General features: G+C 41.3%; 1 protein-coding gene and 1 long non-coding RNA gene across 30 annotated transcripts in view; one reads left to right on the top strand and one right to left on the bottom strand.

Annotated features, from left to right (window-relative positions):
• The window catches only part of FNBP1 (formin binding protein 1), a 96,394-nt gene that overhangs the window by 3,940 nt on the left and 70,678 nt on the right, over nt 1-21,776 (bottom strand). For 5 of the 29 annotated variants that reach the window (XM_072025165.1, XM_072025169.1, XM_005013227.6 and 2 more), the window contains 6 exons: nt 10,112-10,221; nt 7,344-7,476; nt 6,057-6,178; nt 5,446-5,582; nt 4,425-4,583; nt 223-1,731 (listed from right to left, as the gene is read on the bottom strand). In XM_072025165.1, coding sequence (XP_071881266.1) covers nt 1,697-1,731; nt 4,425-4,583; nt 5,446-5,582; nt 6,057-6,178; nt 7,344-7,476; nt 10,112-10,221 — 696 coding nt within the window. In that variant the 3' untranslated portion in view covers nt 223-1,696. The other 24 variants (XM_072025168.1, XM_072025171.1, XM_072025174.1 and 21 more) reach the window with 12 other exon arrangements.
• Nucleotides 5,531-6,395, top strand: LOC110351604 (uncharacterized). Its single transcript, XR_002399241.4, has 2 exons — nt 5,531-5,670; nt 5,821-6,395. It is a non-coding gene; the product is annotated as an uncharacterized lncRNA (long non-coding RNA).

Below are 21,776 nucleotides of genomic sequence, written 5' to 3'. Positions count from 1 at the left end.
CCTTTGCACACACTTCCGTAACAATAGCAAAAGAAAAGATTCCAAATGATAGCACAAAAAATGTTTTCACAGATTCACAACAAAATATTCTTCCTGAAAAAGAACTCCATTTACACTTTGTGTATCTCTGTGTGGGAAGCAAGTGAAAAGCAGCTCTGGACCATTTCTTTGCCATTAATAAAGTTAAACTTAAATGAATAGCCATTAATAAACTCACAGGAATGAGAAAATATAATGTTTATTAGAAGAAGACACCACGGTACATCGAGCTATAAAGAGATTCCTGACAGATAATGATTCTTTAAAAAATAGGAATAGAAATGGAACAACCACACTGGCCAGATTTAACAAACTTTAACACAAAACAAAAGTTTCTATGCAATTCCAACCAGATGCAGGCAGCTGAGTAACCAAAAAGGCTTATCAACGTAAGGACTGAATAGTTACCAAAACAACAGCTAGGTTAAGCAGAACAACAACCTATAAAACCATTTATATTTATATATTTATATAAAAGGATAAAACCAATTCAAATTCAAGTAACTTTAGTTTTTTAAGTTATGTTATATACAATTTTTTTTTATACTGGGAGAACTAAGGACAAATATTTAACAAAAGGATTTAAAAAAAGATACGGTCCAGTTTATAATTAATTACCATTTCCTAAATAATTTGGCAAGCATTAAATAATCAGATATATCCTAGATAAAAAGTGCATCAGCATGGTTAACTTTCACCTATTTATTTATATAAGTCAAGGCTCTGCCTAATGGTTAGAGCAAGCAAACAGCAGAGCCACAATGCTGTCTGTAAGGGATTTATTTATATAATTGGGGGGTGGGGAGGTAAACAGGAACAGACCCACAGTGGCAAAGGAACTGAAATGCTAATCAGCTCAGGGCTCCAAAGCTGTTTTTCCTTGTTGTTGTTCTCCCCCCAGGAAGTTTAATTTCACACATCAGTCTGCTCACTGCGCATCAACCCAAGCAGCCAGTCCTTCTGGTGGGAGCACACAGCATTTTTGCTCGGTGCAATGCAGAGTTTACAGAACACCAGTTACTTCGTGCAAGTTTCTCGTGTGTATCACATTTTATTTCACAACATCCCTCAGTGAAAGGGAGCTTTGTTCCCAAGCAGATTGAGGTACCACATTTAATAACACAGAATGGTCAGTCTTGGGCAAAAAGGTCCAACTAGTTCCAGTATTTGTCTGTTGTCAGCACCAGACACCTGACAGGTAAAAGCCCTGCAAGAAGCGACACCAACGTGCGCAGAGGAATTGTGTTCCTTGTCCCCTAGCAGTTAGAGGTTGGCACAAATCCCAAAACGTGAGCTTACAGCCAAGAGATCCAGTTCTGAGTCTGCACGGTTTTAGCATTTATAATAATTTCCTGCATGCATCACAAGGAGAATGAACCATGTTGGCTCTCCTTTATGTTAGGAAGGACAACAATGCTGTTTACAACTGAATTGGTACAATCAGGCCAGTGCTTTTATTGGCAGTGATGCACATTTAAATTTCAAGGAGAACTTATACATGCATCAGCCCAGGGAACGGTACCTAACGGAGTCTTTCAGTGATGGAGATATGACTTGTGCATTCATCTCTTCTAAAAGAAAACCTTCTGAAATAGATCTCTTAAAACAATCGTAGCAGCAACCCAGTAGGATAAAAGGTGAACAGGCCTATGCAAACCTACTCAGAGATTTTCTGAAGTGATTTGTACACATCTGAAAAAAAAAAAAAAAAAAAGGCAAAACAAGATAGACATTACCGTTCTTTTTGCAATAGGGTTTGCTACCAGCCTCTGACTGGAGGTATTGTAAACTTTACAGGCAGCCCTCATGCAAGTATTTGCAGAAACACACAGCCCTAGGCTGGCTTGCATGATGACTATGGTCAGAAGGGTGGCTGCAGCACACGACTTACCTGTCCCATCCATCTCAGGTGCTGTAGCACTACAGCCCTGACAACACAGCTTTCAGCTAACTGGAAAAGCACACCAGCTGCCATGTGGCTTTTCACAGTGCATTTAACAACCCCATTCTCAGGAACCTGCAGCTCATGACAGGCAAAGCCTCATCATGCAGGCAGGCCTGCAATGCTATCGATTCTGCTGGCTGCAAGAGTCATGAACGTGCTCAGTTGGTGGAAACGCTCTTAGCGCTTCACACAACTACATTTAGAGGTACCAGCTGCTCGAGCATCTTTTCAAAAGCAAGAAAGAATTACCAAAGGTTATAAATGCCTTAGCACTTAGTGACATTTTCAGGAAAGCTGTAGTTCCCATTTTAAGTATGCAAGGACTGAATAAGTCACTTCTACTGACGTATTCATATCAAATGAGAATATTCAACTTGCAATAAAGTTTGACTTTTAAACACAGCAGCATTTCCCACAAATCTTTATGCTGCTACTGTGACATTTTTTGGGAATTTAATTTTTTCAGCAGAGATTTGAGAAAAAAGATGTAAATATTATAGTTAACTTACATCAGATATTCACACATCCAGTTGATTTTGTTCTTAAAGTCCAGCAAAATTAATGGAAAAACTTAAGGGATCAGGAATGCCCCCACTGTTGCTGCAGAAGTGACTGCAATGGTAGCAGCACTCACCTACCCCCCAGCACAGACTGCCTGTTTAGGACCTTTCAGCTTCATGCTGTAATTTGCATTATACCATTAACAGACTAACATTATCTTCTGGCTGGTATTGTAATGCTCCTGCAATATTCTTTTTTCAGGAGGGTAAGTTAAAGAAAAGTTTCACTGCTCCAGTTAACAGGACTGTGCCAGAATTTGTCACCCTACCCAGAGAGATGCTTTGTTTCATTTCCTATCCAACCCACTGCTCTGCTCATAAGTAGGTGATTTGCTGTACCTGCCCTCTGATGTGAACCACACCACGTATCTTGGGCAGGAGAGCCATGTTCGTTCCTTGGGACAAATTTAAATGCCATACTAGCTTAGCTGTTTCAAGCAGCCTACTCTGCTGAAAGCAAATTTCTCCAGCAAAATAATAATGTGGCTTTCAACTACTGCCATACACAGAGCAGTCAATCTCCAAAGGAGAAAACATGGAATTATAAGAAGGGGCCTCTCATTCTGTGCTGTCTTGTTCTGAACATGAAGGAAAACGTACGATCCACAGCCGTCTTTCAAAGGTTAACAAAAGCAGACAGAGGGGCGCTCAGCTTTCTGCGCTCTTTTGCATCTCAGCTGACTCTGTACTTGCCAACACAAACAAAACTACTGTATGATGGCAAAATACAAGACCCCCGACATTCATCTGCAGCAGACAAGGCACTGCGCTGTTTAATACTGAATCCAGGAACAGCGAACTAATCAAGTTATAGTGCTTGTTTACAGAGAGAGCTCTACTCTCTCCCAACTGTCTGCAATCCCCTGTAAGAATGGTTCAACTTTCTTTTAAATTGGAGGAGGCACCTTGCTTCACACCCAGAACTTCAAGGGCTAGGACACACAATAATCTGAAGGGTTAAATGACTAAAAAAAATAACTGTTTTGGAACAAATGTCCTGTTTTGGAACAGGATTAAAATAATTTGTGTATTATATTACCAGGCGTTTACATGTTAGCATGTGTTCTAGCCAGTATTTCCCTGTCCGCTCTGCTTGCTTACACAAAACATCTATTTGTGAGGAGTCAAAAGCAAAAAAGGAAACAGACGATAGCCCAGTCTAAACTCAGCATGTCTCCATTGATTGTGTGTGAGCAAAAGATGAAGCCATTTCTTATGGGTCATCTGAAATAACCGTATTTCATCTGAAATAGCAAATACATCCAAAAGACCATTTTCTGAAATGTATTAAGATGGAAAAGAATAGAGGATCTTCCTTAATGTCAATGATTTAAGGATGACACAGTGCCGTGTAGACACCTGGCAAGATCTCTCCTTCCTCTTCCAAGGAGGCTAACTAAATGATGAACAGCTTTCAATTCAAAAGGTCCCCAGAACTCATTAAGCTCTGAAAAGCTACAACACTGAGATACAAAACAGCAGCTAAATATTTCCTATGTAACGGTTCACTGAACCAGTTTGGAACAATTGACTTGTGAATACCTCTGAGATGCCCCCTGGATATCTAAGGAAAGCCAATAATCATTCCAAACGGCTGTTTCCTGCACTAAGTTGGGTGTGCAATGGCAGTGACAGTTGAATAAGCACCTACTAGGAAAGGCTGCATTTTCCCTCTACCACACTATCCTCCTCTGATCAATAAAAAGCATGTTTTGCGTACAGCACACGGTATTAGTCCACGTACAAAATAATGCACTTTGTGGCATTTTACAGACTTTTAAAAGGCCCTCTCTGCAACGCAGAGCAGTTGCAGGGTTGGGTATCTCTGTGAAAGCAAATAAAGTAATAATAATAATGGTATTAAATATAAGTCATAGCACCTTTGGCATTTTTGTCCAAATAGACTTCAACATACGACGTGGGGACGTAGCCCTCCTCATCTTCATTCCTTCGGATTCGCGTCCACCCATCACCTTTGTCTTCTTCTATTACATAGAGCATTTCTCCTTCTGCTACAGAAATTGTTCCTTCATTCTGACCTGAAAGACACAATAACATGGATTTTAGGCTACCCTGTGCAATGAGGATTAATAGATGGAGTAGGGGATGCTTATGGCGTGTAGGGGCAGGGTGCTGACACCTTTGTTGTGTCACTGCAGCATGAACATACATGATTCTGGAGCCAAGAGAGCACACTCGAAGAACCAGAGAAATGTGATCCTAACATCAGGGTTGCCATAGGAAATGCTATTGCCACCAACAGAGAAAAAGCACCCATGAGCCTCACAAAATTTTGTGTAGCTAATGTCCAGCTTTTACAGCTGCTCTATTGGAAAGCAGTGATCACAGGCCAGAGTGTTTATTTACCACAGGCAGCCTAAAATTACAGGGCAATGTATGTACCACTAAGAACTTACTTCAAATGAGTATCATAATCCTAAATAATGCTACCCTTACACAAATTTCTCCTCGCAGCAGAACTCCCAAACACGTAACATAACAGATTTTTCCACCAGCGGTTTGTATAGTGCTCCTGTGATAATATGATTAGAGCTTATCTCCCAGCAAGCAATCCCAGTCAAAAAAATCTCATGGAGACCTTCAGTAAGTATGGGATAAAGCACACTGAGGGAAGGAAATGCCTTAAATAGATGTTTTATTCCCTATTTCTCCCTGGCACTATAAGATGCACAGTTCTAGATATTTTTTTTTCTTGCTGAGGCCCTGCAAAATGCAAAGGAAATCATTGTCCTGATGCCTCTGCAAAACAGAATCACACCAAAGCCTCACTCAGCCTTTCTTTGCCTACTTAAGTGCTGAAGGGGTTAAACAGATGTTTCCCACTTGTCATAGGAACCAAACAAAACAGTAAGCAAAACAAGAGTAAAAGCTGAGTAATACCTTCAAACGTATAGAGAGCTTTACATGTTCCTATGGTTGGTAGTGGTTCTTCATCATCAAATTCATCATCAAAATCCGTTGCAGGTACTTTCATCTCAGTCTCCTGACTTTGCTCTTCTGTGTAACTGCCATCTGGGCTGCTCAAGAGAGGAAAATACAGAGCAACTATAGCAACCAGCCTCGGGAGCAAAGAGGATGGCTTGTTTACCAGATGCTTAAGACAAGGTGAGCAACTCGAGCTGGAGCCACTCAGCAATTCCAAAGCGTGCTCAGGACAGGCTGCTACCACTAGCAGCTGTCACAACACAATGGGTAAGACTAATCATTTTTCTCTTCAAAAGCTGTAAAATATATCCACCTCACTTGCCTTCACAGCACTGAGCACCGGGGCTATTATAAATTTCATCATACTTAGAAAAGCAGCTGTTCAAGTTGTAATCTTCTATATGCTAAAAAGAGTGAGCAAGACTCCCTTCACGGAGTGCCTGCCTTTTGTCTGCTCATTGAATAAACTTCTGAACGCTGCAGAGCAACAGCTTTCCTGTTTAAGAAGCTCTGGAAATCAGGTTTAATGTCATTCCAAACAAGTCAGCTCTGTACAGATACTGTACCTCTCCCGGTCCTGTGCGCAGCTGTTTACTGCTGAGGTGTTCTGGGCTTCATACAGCCCGCTCTGCCGTCGGGCTTGTTCAGTCCGCATGGGCAGCCTGCCCTCCACCTCGGCCAGCCAGCCCTGCGAAGGAAAAGCAGCGGTCTCACACATCCCCGGTGCTTAGACTTGCAGGGGGACATATGTTGTTTTTACTTTGCTTTGTTATGTTTGACATTCAGACTACGGAACTAAAACCAGATTGTAAATATTTAAAAGTTTTCTTTTGAGTTGCAGTTGTTGGGTATAAATAGATTCTGTATGTTCAACATTTATTAAAACTCATGGTCTTGCCACAAAACACGCTTACTGAAAACTTGATTCTTTTGTGACGCTGGGTGCTGAAAACATCGAGTTAAGAGGAGCAGTTAATAGCTGTTTGGACATGCTGCTGCTCTCGTCACAATAAAGTACGAAGATATGTGGCAGTTTAAGTAGTCTCAATAACATCAGACACGCAGCAGTCTTAGTGACTGCTGAATGCAAGAGGAGTAATCTGGGGAGAAAAAAAGAGCCAGTGATTTTCAGATGGCTAAGCAAGCAATGGATAGTAAAGCCAACGACTGCAAGAAACATCTAAAATTAATGAGCTTTATATCTTTTTATGTTCATAGCCTAACTTAGAGAGTGCAACCTTTCCTCAGTCCTATAATCCTTCCGGTGTAATTATAATGGGATACACTTATAATTGCTTCTTATATTCTAAATATTTCTCATACTCTTGAGATTTTGCATCTCTAAGAAGCCTTCTGTTAATGGCAGACTGTTCCTTAAAATGTATTTCTTCTGATGGCTTCTGTCTTGCTGTTAAGACTTTAAACAGTACTTCACATTTACATTCCTCTGATTTTCCACAGACATCTGTAACATGATGCTTCAGATTATTTAATTAAATAAGCATCCAAACCCCTCTGAGCAGTCCAGAGAGTGCTACAGTTTCTCTTATTCTCTACTTAGCATAGCTTGTTTTCTGTGGCAAATTAAAGAGCATGCAAGTTGGCTGACAATCATAAGAGATGGTACATATTTATGTTACACAAATAGGCTGAAAGATCTCAATTAACTTAAGTGCTTAAGTAGCACTTCCCCATACATAGGGAGAAAATGCTTCAATACATCTCTATCTAGAAATGCACTGAAGCACCTGCTTAGAATCGAGCATGTGCTGAGCTACTTTCCACCGAAGCAAGGCGTATTCACTTAGACCAGCATCACTAATGTACATTTACTCTTGTATCTCTTCCCATACCTCAAATTTCTGAACTTCTAATCGTAGCTTTTCAATGTTCTGTCCGAGTTCTGCTAATCTGTGGTCCACACTTGCTGGATCTCCCATCTGTGGGTTCTTGATATACACGTCTTTCATTTTTGTTAAGGCATCTCTGAAAGAGAAGAAAAACAAAGCATATAAATGTTAGTGCACCTGGGGGCAAATCTCTTTCTCTAAATGAGGGAAAGCAAAAGGATAATAGACTGCCTTTTCTTTACTCTGTGGTTCAAGTCTTATCTGTTAAAATGGTAATGGGGAACATCCAGACAGGGACTTTTGTCTTGTATAGAACCAACCATCAAAAAGTGACAGCAAAATCACTCACCAAAAGAATTCACATTGTCAGAGGTGGAAGGAAAAAAAAAAAAAAAGCGTCTGTGACACCTTTACCTACAAGGTAATGAGAGGCACTGTCCACAAGCCTAACTCTTCAGTCCTTACATTAAAAGGAGCTTCTTACTCTACAACCAGCACAGGGTTTTTTACATGAGCAAGGCTGGCAGCTGGAACATCACCAGAGAACCGTTTGGCCACACAGATGTACTGCACTGCTACAAGCACACACTGCATTGAGACCAAATGACTCAAGCTCCATGTGGCCCACATGAAGAACCTCAGCAGGGATGTGACTGGACGCTTGGATAATTGCCTTTTGCAAGGCAAAAGAATGAATTTGGTATTGACTTTTAGCCTGACACACTGTTTTACTTAGTACTATGATTTCCACTTGCCAGCCTAAAGGGTGGGGTGGCAATCTCGAGGGGGTATGACAAACAATTGCATCATTCTCCTCCATCACAGGCTGAAATCCAATTGAGAAGCTAGGACGAAGAGCTGGAGATGGATGTATTAATAACAAAAACGGAGTGATAACCAGGAATTCCTACCTTGCTTGTTGGATTTTGTCCTTTGCAATGCAAATCATTTGTAAGATATTTATTTCACACTGCTTAAAATGAAGCGAAATCCAGATGGTTTGCATGTGTCACAGCATAGCAACAGATGGACCTTAGGCCACATAATGCGACCCTGCATCCTGTTAAGTTATACATTATTTTTACTAGACTGTTTCTGGGGGCTGTGTTTCATATCAACCCAGATGCCAAATGCCTTGGGTTTCAGAGTTGTTAATTTTAGGGCCTACTATGATGAATTTACCAACATGAATGTAGTACATGCATGAGATCCCTTAGGGAAGCCTGCGGAGCTTTCACTGACAGCAATGTGCTGCCTTTGACGTGAGGCAAGCTGAAGCTGAACTTAAGGAAAAAAGTTATCTGCATGATTAACGTTTCAGAGCTGAGAGATGGCTGACTTACGAGCCAATTTCCTGTATTACTGGCACAGCTATTCAGCTTTTCTCTAGGCATTACTTGGGGGGAGAAAGGTTAATGTCAGTCCCACGACTCAAGTTAACACTCTTTATATTTTAGAGTTTCCCACCGAACTCTTGACAATTGCAATCCTGTGCCTGCTTTTGCTTTGTGTGTAGAGAAAATGAGAAAAAGAGTGGGTGGCAAGGAAGCGGGACTGCTCTGTGGTTGAAGCCCTAAGGGACAATATTGCAAACCTATGAGTCATGATGATTTTAATTTTTTTAACTCTTGCTTAACTGCTGGTGCTACTTCCTCAATTGTTTACTATCTTCATTTTAAAATTGCTTCATTCTGCTCTGATTTCATATCAGGTTTTAATATTGGGTTACCTCAGAATCGATACAGAGCAGAAAGGAAAGTACATACAGAAACAAACATTAAGTTATCACAGAGGGAAAAATGCTATGGAAGTAATATAACCACGTGCAGTCTTCCTTTCTCTTTTATGATATAAAATGTAAAAGAGATAGTCTGGGTTACCAAACCAACGTAAATAGGATCTTCAAAGCAAAACAGCAGAAAACGTAGGCATATCTTCGCAAATGCAAAGCAGTATTTTGGGATGGACTAATGTGAGGCTGAGTCTTAAAATCATTCAGAGAAGAAAAAATTTGTCTCCTACAAACAGAGCATGCTGAATCTTTAATGCAACTGCAGGAGCCAGAATACCAGCAATCACTGGAAGCAACAAATACAAGCTGCCAGAATCAATAAAAAGTGTGTAACTAAAATGGTCTTGTTCTCAACCACAATGATAAACAAAGCCTTGTAGAGAAAACATCCACAAAAGCACAGGACTCATCTTTTCTGCTTCCAGGAAATGTATGCTACAGACCAGAGTAGCAGACCAATCAATCTGCACTTCTGACGATGTTATCACGCTCATAAAAGCCTCTTTTGTTGGGATCTACCCATGCCCACCTTTGCCCATCATATGTTTATAGCTGACCTGCTAAGTGCTGAGAGGTCTGATTGTGCTCCTGATTGAGAATGTACTTACACCCTGTACTTACCTAAAATAAACAAACAAACAAAACAGAAACTACACCGCCATCACCCACCCCCAGTACCAGATCACATCAGCCAAAAACTGTGTACAAAATTGTGTATCTAACACTGATCTTTGTCTAGGTCGTGACTAAACTGCTACTACTCTGCTGCAAAGAGCCAAGACAGAATCTCCACAAAGAAGGAAAAATTGTTTGCAGTTATCGCATATCTAATTCCCATTTTTCGCAATATGTAACCTCTGTGCCTTTTCTTGGAATAGCACCTTAGAAAACCCTAGAACCTTGCTCTTACTTTTCAGTTGTTTCAGGTCTGCTGTATAAGACCACCTATTTCATTTTTCATTGGGGGGCGTTGGCTTACCTTTGATCCATTTCCTTCTGAATGTCTCTATTTAGTTCATCGACTTTCTGCTGAAGCTTCTTTCTTCTTTGCTCAGGTGGGAGATTGCTGAAGTCTTCTGGCCCAGCTCCCTGCAGATTGGAATGGGGGAAAAAAGAAAAAATCAGGATCTAAAAGAATCATTTCAGGATTGCATTTTGACAGTATCTCACAAAAATCTGTGAAAAAAACACAATGAATGGTCTGAAGCATTGTTATTGCTTGTACTAGAACTTATCAGTCCCTAAATGGCTAGGAATCTGAGTGCCTAACTACTAATCCCTGGACCTCATCCCACTTTCCTACCAAATGGCTATTGGAGATCAGCAACTAAAGAATGCCAGAATTCAACGGCAAAGCTGAAAACCCATTTTTATCCACATTTAATAGCAGATTTTAACAGAGTTCCAGTCTAATGGAATGTTTGTTATCCCTGTCTTTCCCTACTCTTCTACAGACAGCAACCCTTTCGAGCAGTCGCTAGCTTCTACTCCTGTGTCATAGTCATGCTTCTTGTGCCCACTACTAATTGCTGGCTTGCTCTACATAGTCTGAGGGTTGGACCAATGTGCTTAACTTATGTCAGGACTCTCCTGAACACAGGAAGGTAACAGAAGCACTTAATCCGGGGTTATACAATTTAAGAGCACGTTGCACACTGTCTGGAATCCACGTTTCACGTCCAAGCCTCAGTATTTCCTTTCTTACTTCTATTGGCATAGCAATCAGGAATTTTATCAAAGCCACTTCAAATAGATTGAAGTCATAATTCAAGGAAAAAAATGGAAGACCACAGTGGTTCCCCTTGTGTGATTCTACTTTAAACCCCCCTTTTCTGCCCTCAGACTGCTATGCCTATTCTTGATTGTCCCAATGTGATACAGCAGGTAGACTTTCCATAAAATGTGCCCTCACTATTTTCATCAAAGTACCAACAGTTTTTGGCTTTTAAGAAGGCAAGGAGGAAAGTTTGGGTGAGCTATAACAAACACATTTCAATGATAACTAGCTGCATTGTCAAAGAATGAGTTTCTTTCATGTAATCTACAATTTGTAAAGGTTTTTCTTGTCTTGGTTTCTGCTCATTCCACATGCCATTTCTAAGAGGGAATACTGGCATGTGCGAGACAGAAGGGAAAAACCACAAAGCTGAGTAATGCAATTCAATAGCTCAGGAGCTTACTGAAAGCTGGTGAGCAAAGTTACAACATTAGTTTTACTCAAATGCCAAATGTTTCTCTGAGAGAAAAGTGATTTAGTGGACACTTGGCCACAAAAGCTGCCCATTAGACCCCTTTGGCTCTGCACTGAGTGTGCCCTCTGAGACAGGGCACTCTCTTCTGCGTTCACAGGATATGGTATCTATAAAGAAAGTGTGCAGGTGTCAGAGGGATGGAGCACTACAGAGAGCTAATCTCCTCCTCTTCTGCTCTAGTAATTGCAAGAAAGCAGAGCAGAGCCTAATGAAATGTTCAGTACAAGACAGCACATGCAGCTAAATCAAAGCCACAGATCTTCTGTGTAACAAACTCCTAAAATTCCATTTTATGATACAATGGGAAAGCAAATTTAAAATAAATGAGGGAAACAACTAAATAAGCCAGACTCATTCTAAAACTTGTGTCATTTGCAGTCCTTGCAGTTCTGAATTACTGCTCGCATTACTGGCTGCTCATGGTACAGGAAAGCTGTACTTTAATTAGTTCTTTAATGTTGATAGCATTTTGCTTCATAGTAACCCTCCCCCCGTCACGTTAACTGTAAAATATATTAAAACAGTTTATCTGCACACTAAAGCCATGCATATGTTTTTAAGGCAAAGCATCTGGATATAGCTTCATAAATGAGTAGTTAAAAGAAATGTTTTTAAGGTGTTCTACTCAATTCTATCCAGAAGACACTGAGATGCTTGACAATATCCCCCGTTATACTAGACTTAGTCAAACCAATTTGGAAAAGCTTTTTTTATTTTTGATTCTTTGCTTCAGCTTCACTCAAAAGCTCCAGGCTGGGCTAAATTCCGTATCTGTGCTGACAATGCTTCAGACCAAAGCACTAGTGTCGCGTGGAAACGCATGCCTGAGAGCAGGTGAACTCACTGAGACTTGATTCCGTGCTTGGTAACTTCCCACCAGAACAGAAGCTACAGATCCTCTTCTAGCAGAAAAGAGTCAAGGAGCAATTTTTGCACATGCTGGGCACATTTCATGCTCTCAAGCAAAAGACACCTGGGCTATCTCTTTAGTAGTAAGCACTGCCTGTGTTTTCTAGAAACGCACATCTTTTTGGTTTGTGTAGTTCTTGGGGAAAGGCCAGGTCAGGCATTTGTTTGGGGAGGATGTGTTCCTACTCACTAAGGCTTGGCTCAGCTACACAGCACGATGACTTTGTGGCCAGGAAAACAACAAATGGAAATTCTTGGTATAAACCCTTTGGGCTAATAGGCCAGCGGATGGCAACAGCCAAAAGAAGAAGGTTTGCAAGTAAGCTAGGGATCTCCATCATCCCTCAGGCCTACCACAGGTCTTCAGGGAAGCAATACTGCAGTGAAGCCAAAGCGAGCCGCTGTGGTGCACAGTGCAGCAGCAGGGCTTGAAACCTCCGGAGACATACCAGAGCTACAGCAGGCAGCTCTCAGCGCACAGCCCTTTCCTCAGAATAAGCTGCTACGAACAGAACAGGTCCAAAATGATGCATCCATGAACAAGGTGTATGCAGGGAGGAGAGGAGGAAGAGGCAGAGTGCACCTAAAGGCACTGACTGGTGAGGAACAAGAAAACTTTGAAGCTAATGCAGTTCAGGAGCTACTGGGGATCCTCGGAAGCTCCCTGAAATTGCAACCAGTCATTTGTGGCTCTGGCATGCTTGCGCCAAGTGGGTCAGCAAACCAGTCACATTCCCCTTGTGACTGGGATCATCAAAGGCAAAGGAATCTCCACAAGCTATCAGGAACATCAAGGCGTGGAATATCTCAAGCAGTACAGTACCTTGAATGTAAAGCTGAGCACCCAATTTGCTTTCCCCATGAGGCTCACCCGTTCCCTTTCCAACCCAGTAACATTAGCTTACCGTAGTTCAAGCAACCTTCGCAGCTGCATCCGAGATAGAATTTAGGATTTGTACACATAATTTGCAAGTTCAAATCAGACTGAGTTAACCTTGTTGGTTAAGGTTTACAGAACTGTAATTAATATCATTATTAGTTATTCGGAAGGACTACATAGGGCTGTAAAATGTAGGCGGTGATGCAGATTTCCAGTAATACCTGGACACGGAAAGTAAACTTTGCAGCTATGTTACAGTTAAACAAAATGCATGCATTTCTCTCTGAAAAGGGTCCAAATATAGACACCTTTATTTCTCTTAATGTTTTAATTTATACTTATACAGTAGCAGAATTACTTGATACTGTTTTTCTACATTTTCGTAGCCCTAGATTACAAAAATGAAAGCTAAACTAGATATTAGAGTTAATTTTTTTTAGCAACTTATTAGAAAGACTGAGTTCCGATCACCTCTATTAGACTCCAGACCTGTGTATTCAGAGTTATCTGATAAACATCAAAAAAAAAAAAAGCAAACACAAAGAAGAAACAAATTTAACAATTTCAGTGTCATGTCACATGTGGCACAGTGCACATTAACACACACAGAAAATTGTGATTAAAACACAGGACAGGCATGCTGTAAATGTGCTTACCAGCTTGAGAGAAAGCTTCATGTAAAAATTGGAGAGATACAGGGTGGGGGGAAAAAGAGAAAAAACAACAGTGCATCAGTAGAAGAGGAACTTTTCCAGGCTGACGTTACAATACAATGACACATACTCCCCTTGCTGTTGGAACGCAAAATGGGTAACGCTAACAGATCTGTGCAAAAGTTCACAAGAGGGCCCAGCATTACCAGCCAGCTGCCATTTCCTCGCCAGGAGCAGGGATGGAAGTGTTTGTCGTACCTCTGCGTGTGTGCTTCAGTACTGCAGGTGAAAATCTGCCCTGGCCTGGCTCATTTACAGCAGCTACCACAGTGATTCTCTCATTAACGCAACAACTTTGAAGTAGAAAAAGCCCTCTGAACTTGCAAATGTATGCAAGTTGCTTTAGATCAAAAATGTTGAAACGCAGTCACAAGCATCAGCTGCTTTATGCAAGAGAAGGGGATGATGATGCCTGGCCAAAACGCCATGAAGAGGCAAGGTGCTATTGCTCAGCCTCCTGCTGCACGGTGCCATCTCCAGGCACTTCCAGGAGCCAGAGCCTCACTCTCAGGCCCGTGGCCAAATATCCCTATTTACTGGGGACAGCGCCATCCGGGCAGTCTCTTAAGCCATTTCATGTTCTTGAACAATTCAAACACAGACACTCATCATCTCAAATTTATTTTGGCCACACGGTCAGACAAGGTCAGGACCAAGAACAAGGAAAAAAAAGAATCCCTTCTCTTTATACCAAATCGATTCAATGACAGCCCAGTCCGACATTATTCAAGCCCCTTAAATGATTTACATGATCTAATTTTTCAAAGGTTAACACGTTTCCTGGTACAGGGCCAAAACATTATCTTTTACTTACTCTGGGAAAGAAAAGAGACTGCAAAAAGTGAAGTGTACACGCTTAAAAAGCCTTCACAGCAGCACAGCTCGCCTCTGTCCTACATCACTTACACGTCCAGCTCTCAACAGTGCTGCAGGGCCTCAAAGTGACAGGTGGACAAATGTGCTTGGGCAGGCAACCACCAAAATTACCAAAGCCCTCTTCCAGTGTTGCAAGATGTTATGACAGCTGCTATTCGTGACGTTTTCCAAGAGATAGGGAGCCTCAGTGTCACAGCGCCTTTCTGCTCCATGCCAAGGAGCACAAGCTGACTGCTATTCACGATACAAACCCAGATTTTAAAGGGAAAATCAAACCTGCATCCAGCCTCCTCTTCCAGTAACCTGCACTGTGACTGTGCTACCAGATCTCTGGGGACAGTCGTGAAATGCTCAATCCATGCAACAAACTGAAGTGCATAAATGTGTGTGCTGTATGTTAAAGACAGCTGAAAAGTGAAAACAGGGAAATGCCTCTTGATCTAGGTGATGAGCATATCGTCAGACTTCTGCATGTTCTTTTCAAGAGTTCTCTGTAATTATTACCACTGAGAGCTCCCAGATATGGTGCTCTCAGAATCAGATGCTCCAGTTTTTATTTTGTATTTTTTTTTAGCAGATTTAAGATAAAGGTAGCTCTACATCTATGGTGTTTTTGACAGCATGCCTAGCAAATACAGGATTTTCAAATAGAATAATTATCACTAGTTAAAATTTATACAGTGATATACACCAACCGTTCAAGGAAAATATATGGTCTTAAATAGTGAAATCCCTTTGAACTGACAATGCAGCAGTTAAACTTCCCTCTGAAGTTCATTCTTCTAGTATGTAAACACTTGACACTCACAGTGCAGTGAAGAAATTTACTCTCTTAGCTAAGAGGCCACTGAAAAACCAAACACAACTAATCCGTTTGAGAGAATAAATCACAGAAGAAGAGAAAATGAGCTACAACATGTTGCTGAAGAAATTCAGCGGAGGCAGCTTTGGTTTGTGTAATTGCTTTAGCGTTCCTGTGAACTTTAGCATAGACGTGATCAGCACAAACTGAGATCCTCGTACATAGAGATACAGACAAGACTTATGGTGCGGAAGAAATATTTACCTATGAAGCGCTCTATCAAAGGCACAAATGTAGGCTACATGCGCTAGTTTCTACACACTACTCACTCTAAAGGCACTACGCTACTGCGAGGAACCATCTGCATCAAGACTAGTCTTTCACTGTGCATTCAGCAAATTTGAAAGTGATTACAGACACTGTATGCCAAATTCGTACACTGTTAAGTATGACAAAAATAGAGAACTTATTAAAAGCATTTCCAAAAAGACCACATCGGGGCTTGTTACAACCAGTACAAATAACAAAGCAGCTCATGGACTGTAAACAGTGAAATGCTGAAATAAGTCATAGTCCGTTTTCCATTTTTGAAATGCATTGGTGATTTTACATGACAGCGATTCAATTGCTATAAGCAAATATAAGCAGACAAAATAAATCTGCATTAAACATTCACTAAGTAATTACTTTTGCCCACTCAGTTGGGTTTTCAAAGCTAGAAACTCGCTTACAGCTCCTGGAAGAACCGGAGCATTTTTCCCTCCAAACGATCAAATAAATTGCATTGCTATAAAATACACAAATCTGTTTCAAGTTGTCAATTTAAACCACGTCTAGCTTAGTCTTGCAGGGAAAAGATGAAGAGCCTAAGAGCCACAAGCTTCAATAACACATGAGAGCATGAAAGCCAGCAAGTCCATGTGTTATTGGACAGTCACAGACACTAACCTCACTTACAAAAAACAGGGTTGAAATAAAGCACTGCGCTTCCTAGAGGAAATTTTCTTTTTTTAGTGCTCCTGTAGCAATCTGCCCTATACAATGCTTTATCTGGGTATCAGATTTAGAGGTCACAAGTACTGATTCCATGAACTATCATCATTAGAGAGAGCTCGGGGAAGCTTCAGAAAGCTTTTCAGAGCACTCTACCAAGGTAAAGAACGTGTCACCGCACTGCTGTGAATCAGGGGTTGGCTCCTGCTGCTCCAGACTGCACTCATAAAATAATTCAGAATAAACGCATGGAACCCACCTGTAGTTCTTTTTACCCAGAACAACTGAGTTGTAAAAGCAGGTTGGGTAAGCCTACAAGCTTAACCAATTTATTTTTTTTTAGTTATTTCTTTTACAGCCACGCACACTTAAAGCTGTTCCCACTGTAGTCTGAATTTCACAGGTCCGGCTGCTTTAATTCTGCCAATTTCAGCATTTCCAGGACTAGCAGACAAATCTTCCTGCACACAACACAGTAAGCTGCAACTTGCCTCTCACCAAGGTTGCAGTTTGCCATTTATCTTTGACAAAGCACATTTCCAAAGCACACTCTAGCGGCGTTGTAAGTGGGGTTAGCGACTGTGCAGCGACGGTATGGGCTGATCACACCATACGCGGACTTACAACATATTCCCTAGCCTCAATGGCACACGTGGGTGTCCCTAAAGTCCTCTTCATGAGTTCTTTGTGAATATACAAAGACTGTGTCTGCTGGTGAGTCAGCAAAAGAAAACACATCCGTTACGGTGGAGACTAGCACAGCACCTGCGTTTACTGCTTCTACAGCAAAAGACAGCTTGGCGCTTAACGAACCTTTAAGTGCAAAGTGGAAGCTTGTTAGATACTAGGTGAGTATTAGTAGGGTTTAGCACTCTCATAATATTTACATCTCGTATTTTTAAAGGCTAGCTTAAAGACGTCAGGTCAGAAAATATCTCTGCTGGAATAAACCTCAGCTTTACCGACCCCACCCACCCAACACCCCGCTCTCGGCAGACACACACACAAACTTGCATACAATAACGAGTATTCCTACGGGCGGGGAGCACAGCAGGTGAAAAGGGGTGGTTTGGGTTTGCTATTTCTGCTCGCTCACAGAACAAACCAAGTAACAGTCACTCAGGCAGCCCAACCACCAAGCACTGGGGGAAGAGGGCGCAGGGCATCACACAGGCAGGACAAGGTGGTAAGGGGAAACGGTAACTGGTGCAATGGAAATCAAATGCCATCGTAATGAAGTCAACAACTTCCACTAAGAAGGAAACCACAAAAATCCCTCTCCACTGTGCCTTACGGGGCTGCCGGGAGGCTGGGGCTTGGGTAGCGACAGCGGGATCTGCATCCCAACTCCCAGCCCAGTCTCCGAGCGAAGAGAGGAAAAGCAAACCAGCACAGTGGCACGCGGCAGCTCGAAGGTGTAAGTTCTACCCCTGGATTTTGTTAGTTCAGAAGTATTGCTCTTTAAATAAAGGTGCTGATGTTACTGCCGGTATAGCAATAAAAGAAAAGAACACAAAATTAACATCAACTAGCAGAGTACCGAGTTTTCTTTGTCCTCAAAATGGAATTAGAAAAAGCAGAGCAAGCATAAATGAAATTATGACTTATGTAAGTGGTTCCTCATTTTTGTACTCTTCTGGCTTTAACTTCCCTAAAGAAACAGAGTTGATTTTAAGCACTATACTTTTTTTTTTTTTTTTAACCATCTTTTTAAAGTGTTATTAAAAACAGCACTGAAAAACTCTGCTTAGAAGACTTTTTTCCCCCTCCTCTTCTAGTTCTGATCCATGGCAAATGCTGTAACAATTTTACATTATCCACTACAGCGGGCATTTCTGCTGTTGGAGTTGGAAGAAACTTTAAAGAAAATAGGAAAACATGATTAGAAAACCACAGACGCTGACAAGAGTCAGCACCTTTTTTTTTTGGTCCCTTTTTTTTTTTAAACAAAGAGACTAGGGTTTTATATTGACAGTGACCACTGATACTGGTAGAGGTACCTCTACATTAACCTTGCATCTGTTCTAAATTGCCCAGGCATCTGTTTCCTTCCATGAAAACAAGATTCACTGGATTTTTAGTTTGGAAGCAAAATTAAAACCAGACAGGGCACAGGACATATCATTACTAATTACATAATTCATTTTAACAGTCACCAGTGATTTTTCTGCTTTAGTTTTGTAATTTCTCTTTCCAAATGCAACATAAGATGCTAACCCAGAACTTCTAAAGGAAATTAATAAAACATGCTGCCTCTCCAGACACATTCAGATCTTAAAGACTTCATGGAGGAATTGTATGGGAATCCATTCCGTCCCATTTCAAGGATCAATTACAACTCGCAGTTCTGCTGCTTGCATTTATCCTGCTAAGCTTTTGTTATCTACTAGGCCTGCTCACAATAAGTAGTTCCTTTTCATGCACTTCTCCCTTAAACTAGTGCAAAAAAGGAGTTTCCTCTGAAATAAACAAATTGTTACACTGCCTTTTGTAGGAGTTAACAGCTCAGTTTATCCACAAAGCCAGGAAGGACCTGACATGGTCCCAGCACATGTACCTAGGGACATGGTTTAGTGGGTAATATTGGTGGTAGGGGGTGGCTGGACCAGATGATCCTGGAGGGCTTTTCCAGCCTTAATGATGCTATGATTCCATGACCCGCTTCTTGACAATTTGCTTGAGTAATCTACAATAATTTTAATTACCTAAATGCTGAAAATCTCCTGTGGCCACCTTTACTGCAAGGTGTTTGGCTAGAGTGGAATTTTGCCTCTGAACGCAACCAGCAGTGCAGAGACAATTTTCAAAGCAAATGAAATTCTTCGGTGTCCAAAGCCAAGCACCCGTAATGTTGTGCTGTCCTCTCAGTTCCCTGTGTGACCTTTCCAAAAGTTGCTTCACTCCCATGTATCTGTACAGGTGAAACATTCTGTGCAGAGAGCTTCTCCCCACCTCCTCATCTGATTTCTCTGGTAAGATCACAATCCAGTATTTGCAACATTACTGCTCGTGAGCAAAATTCAGATGCTCTTGGATTTGGCAGTAGGACAAGAAAATGGAGAGGAGCTGATAAAAGGAAATCTTACAAAATGTAACAGTGTAAAAGCAGAATTAACAGTATTATCTAGCTATGCTGAATATAAGCAGGCCACATCAGAGCTCTCAGATGAAACAAATGCCAACAACTCATTTTTCATCTCATAAACAGGATTGGGGGGAGAGGATTGTCTTTTTTTTTGCCTGGTTAGAATTTTATTTCTGAAGATCACGAAGCACTTTCTTGACCTTTTAGTCTGAAAGCCCAAATCACCAAGGACCTTTGATACGTGAACTTTACAAATTCTCCAGTCAGACAGAGCAAGCTGCCAGGTCTCAGCAGCTCCTCCTGCTCCGTGTTTCTAGATGCACTCAGTGGCCTGAATTTGCCCCTCTAGAAAAAGCTACAAAGATCTGAATGCTGGCCACCAACTTTGTTGGATGAGTCAGGCAGGAAAACCATTTAGATACAAACATCCTGGTAGCAAACAGGGGAAGGAAACAAAACCGGAGACCTTCGCAAAAGGTTCAAATCAAGATTTAGCAAGAGCCGCCTTTTCCACATTTTTAATGAACATGTCAGCAGAAATTAGAGGGACTCCAGAGAAAGCTAGAGGAAAATATTCTCATCATTTCACTTTTCACACAAACCAGTGTAAAACAAAGCATGCTTAAGACTCGCTTGCACTTCCCAGATAACACATGTTGGCATTTCTTCAGGCTAATATTAAAAGCAACTACTCATAATTGCTTACATGGCCAAATACTCACTAAAGAAGAATTTGTACATTTGAAATATGAGCTGGTGAATTGCCCAGGGAACCATAAACTAGCATTTCTAACTTGAATTAGAAATATTTCACATTATTTCAAATAATCTGTTTGGTGAATGGCACTACTGGAGGACAAAACTCCCACCTTCAGCAGGGCCTTACTGGCTCAAGCATCTCAGGACCACCAGAAGCCAGCCCACCATGGCAGTGCCATGAAGACAGCCACTGCCAGCACACCCTGCAAGCCTGCTGGTACAAAAGCAGAACTGAAAGACTGTTTTCCCCCCTTAAAAGCTACCCAGAAGAGATGCTCTGAGCCAAACTGCAACTGAGGGGAGGGAAGGAGGTACGCTTACAGAACCTGCCCTAGGACAAGTTGGAAACTTCCCGCTTCCCCAGCGACAAGCACCAGAAAAGGGTTAGGGGGTTTTTTGTTGTTTTTTTTTGATTCTAGCCTGAATACATCATTAAACAACAATTCCAATTTTTCTTCTAAAGTGTCCTGTCTGTAACCAGATGAGACAGAATACTGTTTACGACAGTGTTTTCAATTCTCTGTGACTAACCGCTGAAGTTCCCCACTGAAATCATCTCTACTTTTATACCGCTCCAGCCTTCATCCCTAAATGTCAGTGCAGTCCCTGGAGCAGAATTTGGGCTTTTTAATATAGTTACTTCCTTGCTGTTAAAATGTGTTTTAGACCAGGCTGTAAGATATTGAACAGTTGTGTCTCCTTCCTGTAATTTTTGTAACAATGATTTTAAAACCCTTAACCTAGGAGCCAAAGCAATACCGCACTAGCAACTTCTCAGCACAGTCACGATGTCTGAGTTTGTTGGGAATTATTTTATTTGTTAGTTTATTATAAATTTGTTTCAACACAAACGCTTTGATGCAAGTTTACTAATATAGCTATGGTTCATTTGATTTTTTTAATTTTTTTTAAAGCAAGCTCTCAGTTCAAGCCTCTCCTCCACAATTTGAAAGAAAGGCAGCTATCACTGGCTATCGAATATACTTTTTCAACTTCATATTTATGCCAAGGTATTTCATTGATATTTAAAGGGTCAAAGATCCTGCGGGACTTTAGTTTTTCTATGGTCACTTGAAAAATTGTGCAATCCATATCATCTGCTCTACGAGACATGTGCAGACATGAGAAACTTGCTGAGGAGCAGGATTTCATAGGCACTCTACAAGGATCGTATCAAATTTTCCTATCTTACTGAAACTTCACAGGACACAGGCAAGGTCCTTGGGAATTGCCAGGCCCAAACATTCAGAGCCAAGTGTAATCAGCATCTCTTAGTGGCTGTGTTAAATTCAGTCCCCTGGCATCAGCAGCATGGCAGCCCTGGTGTAAAGGATGCCTGAACCATATAAACGTCTTTATGACCACCTAGGACCTG

Source organism: Anas platyrhynchos, chromosome 18, assembly GCF_047663525.1.
Source record: "Anas platyrhynchos isolate ZD024472 breed Pekin duck chromosome 18, IASCAAS_PekinDuck_T2T, whole genome shotgun sequence".
Lineage (NCBI taxonomy): Eukaryota > Metazoa > Chordata > Aves > Anseriformes > Anatidae > Anas > Anas platyrhynchos.
Note: the sequence above shows the minus strand (reverse complement) of the source record. Positions and strands in the feature narration are given on the sequence as shown.